This window comes from Sinocyclocheilus anshuiensis, unplaced genomic scaffold (genome assembly GCF_001515605.1).
Source record: "Sinocyclocheilus anshuiensis isolate Anshui unplaced genomic scaffold, SAMN03320099.WGS_v1.1 scaffold253, whole genome shotgun sequence".
Taxonomy (NCBI): Eukaryota; Metazoa; Chordata; class Actinopteri; order Cypriniformes; family Cyprinidae; genus Sinocyclocheilus; species Sinocyclocheilus anshuiensis.
Window position 1 is genome coordinate 1,159,999 of NW_015537969.1, and position 3,971 is coordinate 1,163,969.

At 35.8% G+C, this 3,971-nt stretch overlaps 1 protein-coding gene across 1 annotated transcript in view; it reads right to left on the minus strand.

Moving 5' to 3' along the window:
- The window catches only part of LOC107669823 (probable acyl-CoA dehydrogenase 6), a 16,793-nt gene that overhangs the window by 6,163 nt on the left and 6,659 nt on the right, over nt 1–3,971 (minus strand). The window contains exon 3 of the mRNA XM_016462242.1: nt 2,149–2,278. Within this exon, the coding sequence (XP_016317728.1) occupies nt 2,149–2,278 (130 nt within the window). The remainder of the gene's footprint in view (nt 1–2,148; nt 2,279–3,971) is intronic.

Genomic DNA, 3,971 nt, shown 5'->3' on the forward strand with positions numbered 1-3,971 from the left:
ATAGAATAGCACGGCAGGGCACATTGTAATGCTGCAGTGTTACAACATACCCCATCTGTGCAACTGGAATTTAAAACTGGTTACTGTCTTCTGATAGTTAGCGAAGCATTAAAAAAAGAATTTAAACTGATAAATAAGAGATTGGAGATTAAAATAATAGCAGAGTTGTCTCATTTTAAATGAGTAATAAAAAGTGAGATGAAAAATTTACTTAAGCCAGAAATATAATTTTACTATGGTAAAATAAATGTTCAGCGCACTTTTTTTAAACTTTTAATTTTTAACTAATAATGTTGATATAGTAACTAGTAAATGCTGTAAATTTGGTTATGCTAGCATGTGTGGAAATATTTAAACCACGTGTGTTACAACTAACCCCGCGTTACTTTGTGCCCCGCGCTCCCCCTAATGTGCACAATGCAAATTTTCTTTATGTAAGGACTGCACCCAACTTCACCTTTCATTACCCGTGTGACAAATGAACCAAAAGTAATTATCATGGTTTTTACCATCTCTTTTAATTATTATTTCATTGTATTGACATTTTCTCACCAACAACTAATCTAAAAGTGCAAAATACCATTTTTTATCAATACAGTAATGCAATGTCCCGACACCCTCACATGTGCAATGTGAAGAGCAATTTATAAAACTCTCTGTAGATTTCATCCTAAAAGTGTACGTAGGCACAAAAGCTAGATTTTGCATACGCACAAAAGTTTGATTTATAAAACCATGCGTACGCCAGAACCTGCGCAAAAATCCCTTTATAAATCCCAGTCAGGGTAAGATTGTGCGTATGTGCATCTCCACCCCGACTCCTCCCCAAAATCACCATATATGGAGCTTACAATGCCTAGTTTTACTATGCATAACCTCATCTGCATATCATTTCTATGCATTTCCCATCCACGTGACACCATGTTTAACACCGTCAAAGGTACAAGACATTAAGGGAATATGAGACACGGACTATAAATGCCATTTGTGCCATACACATACATTTTTATTGCTAAAAATCATCAAGTATCCTTGCTATGTTTTAGAATAAATATATCAAAATATCCATAAAAAACTGTTTAAAATAGTTCTCAGAAAAATAATTTAGAATAGAGTTGATCTCATTCATTTCCACTGGCCAAATAATATTTCAATTGTTTTAAAAAACTCAAAATAAATGTAATTAATGGAGTTTTGCTGATAAGGTGAACATCTTTTAACTACTTTAGTGGAAAAATATAGGCCTATATTTATTGCAGTGTAAATACAATTATCTGACTCTGCGCGTCATTGACAAAGTAGCCTATTTTAAAAACGGAAACGTGCAAATCATACCGTTTTCTTCAAGTTGTATCCTTCAAATACAGTGGCATTTTTCATAATGTTGTGGAGATGCCTTCACGCGACATCAACATTTCCGTGCAGCTGCAGTTGTACAGTAAGCTATTATCATTGGTCCTATTCAAACCGGACAATAGACCGTTCCACCGAATCCAGCAGTGACCGCCACAATATCGAAGAAAGGCAGATTCCACCGAATCCAGCAGTGTCCGCCACAATATCGAAGTAAGTGCGCATCACTGATCATTGTTCTCGCTAAAAATATTTTCTCATAACATGAGATGTGCAGTTTAGTATAAAGATAAATTATTGTGCACCTAGCACTCCTCGCTGTCATTAAAACACAAGCAATCAAGCGCATCCACTACAAATAGGCTGTCTAAATTCATATAATTTTGGTTTAACTTCTGCGTAATGATTTTATGTAATTTCAGTGCTTATCTCCATTAATGAGAGTGGAATATTTCATGTAAATGTATAGGATGAAATGAAAACAGTTTAAAATCATTGTTTACTTCATTAATTTTCTCACTCCAGGAAAAAAAGTCCGTACGAATGGGTCAGAGTTTGCGTGCAGTTGCACAAATTTTCCCGTCAAGTTTGTTTTTTATAAATCTTATCTTTTGCATAGGAAGTGGCGTACGCCTCTTTCAGGGCAGGTTTTGTTCGTACGCAACGGTTATAAATGAGGCCCTTGGAAATTATGATGGAATAATGTCTAATGTTTCTGTTACTAATTAAAAAATATAGTAAGCAGTTTACTTAACTGGTTAAGAATACTACTAAAAGGTTAAGCAGGAGAAATACCTCGCCAGTGCAGGTGTAGCCATGTCGCTCTGCACGCCGATAGCCATGGGAATTCCTCCACAGTTGATGTTCCCCAGTTCTTCTGCAACAGCCACACTATAGCTAAAGTCCAACCCCAGACCTCCATACTCTGCAGACAGTGAAGAAAGAGATAAGTGAATGTCCAGTGAGCAGATCACCTGGATGCTTCATCTCTTCGTTTTTTTTGTTAATGAGCATGTAAACATTTGAAATGAATTATTTAGACAAATATCTCAGAACAGTTTGATCACAAAGCAGGTGTATTTTAGATCATTTCTATCAGGTCTTCTGCAGCATTAATCTGAACTTGCTTACTTCTGTACTGAAGACAAATATGCATCATGTAAGATTTGTCTACATATTTTTGCCATGCAGTAATCTAAAACTTGACATGCCCTTTCACACCCATGCGGTCCATTTAGTCATCATTATAACATATTACAATGTCTTGCGCAAACTATTACAGTTGACCGTAATAAAAGCATTACTGTTTCCCACAATACTTTCCTTGTCATGCATTTATTCATGTCATTTCATGTTCCATTTCATTTAGCATTTTCCTTCAGGAAACAAATATTACGACATTAAGGAAATGATTATATTCCGTGAAAGCAATAAGGGCAACAATAATGCTAAAAAGCAAGTCCTTTAGTGACTGTGGTTAACTCTACGCTCACTTCCCCCATGTTTTCTGTCATCAGGTCCCACAATGGTCGTGGACAACATTTGGTGTGGCAAAATAAGGAAAAGAGAAGCCAGAGAGCAGAGGAAACAGATACAGCTGCAAAGGAACAGCTGGAGTCCAACAATTTAGTATCCAAACAGACAGTCTGAGATGCATCTAAATAGAAGGTTTGTTTATCCTGACCACAAACTAGCTTAACTAACCTTAAGGAGTCTTGGAGAACAACATTTGATTGGTACGTAAAACACTGTGAAAGATTTCCACATTACAATGCAAATATTGTGTAATAGTCTTATATGGGCTTGTATAGTATGAAATACTAGGATATACAGTTGGAACAAAATGGAAAACGGATGTTTAATGTTTAAGGATCTGTGCTTTACGACGGACAGCTATTGGAAGGAGGTCAACATTTCCATTCACTGTGTGCATGTAAACATGAAAGTTTTTTTGGTGGAGAGTGATTCTCCTGTTTGGTGGCGTAACCTTGCGCAGTACATTTAATCAACACATAGATGTGAAATGAGAGGTATTTCAAAAGAAACAAGGCCATGTACACCCACATATTGTGGGAGTAAATGTCAAAAAACTGGTCAGTTCGGATAAGAATGGAGTCTTACTGTCTTATCTGAGTTTGCCAGGGTTGGAAAAACAGACAATCTGGATTTATGCCAGTGTTCTATAAGATGGATTTGTTTCAGCCAGGTTTTGAAAGCGGCGATTTCACAAGGAAGAAGTTGTTATGGGAACTAGCAAAATTCTAAAACGAGGACTCAAAATACCTTCAATCAATGCAAACCTAGGATCCTATAGCATTGTGTGCATGTTGAAGGTGATACAGTTGAGGTCAAAAGTTTACATCCAGATTTCAGAATCTGCAAAATGTTAATTATTTTACCAAAATAAGAGGGATCATACAAAATGCATGTTATTGTTTATTTAGTACTGACCTGAATAAGATATTTCACATAAATGAAAAGGTTTACATATAGTCCAAAAGAGAAAATAATAGTTGAATTTATAAAAATGACCCCGTTCAAAAGTTTACATACGCTTGATTCTTACCTGAATGATCCACAGCTGTGTTTTTTTTTTTTTTTTTTTTGTGATTGTTTTT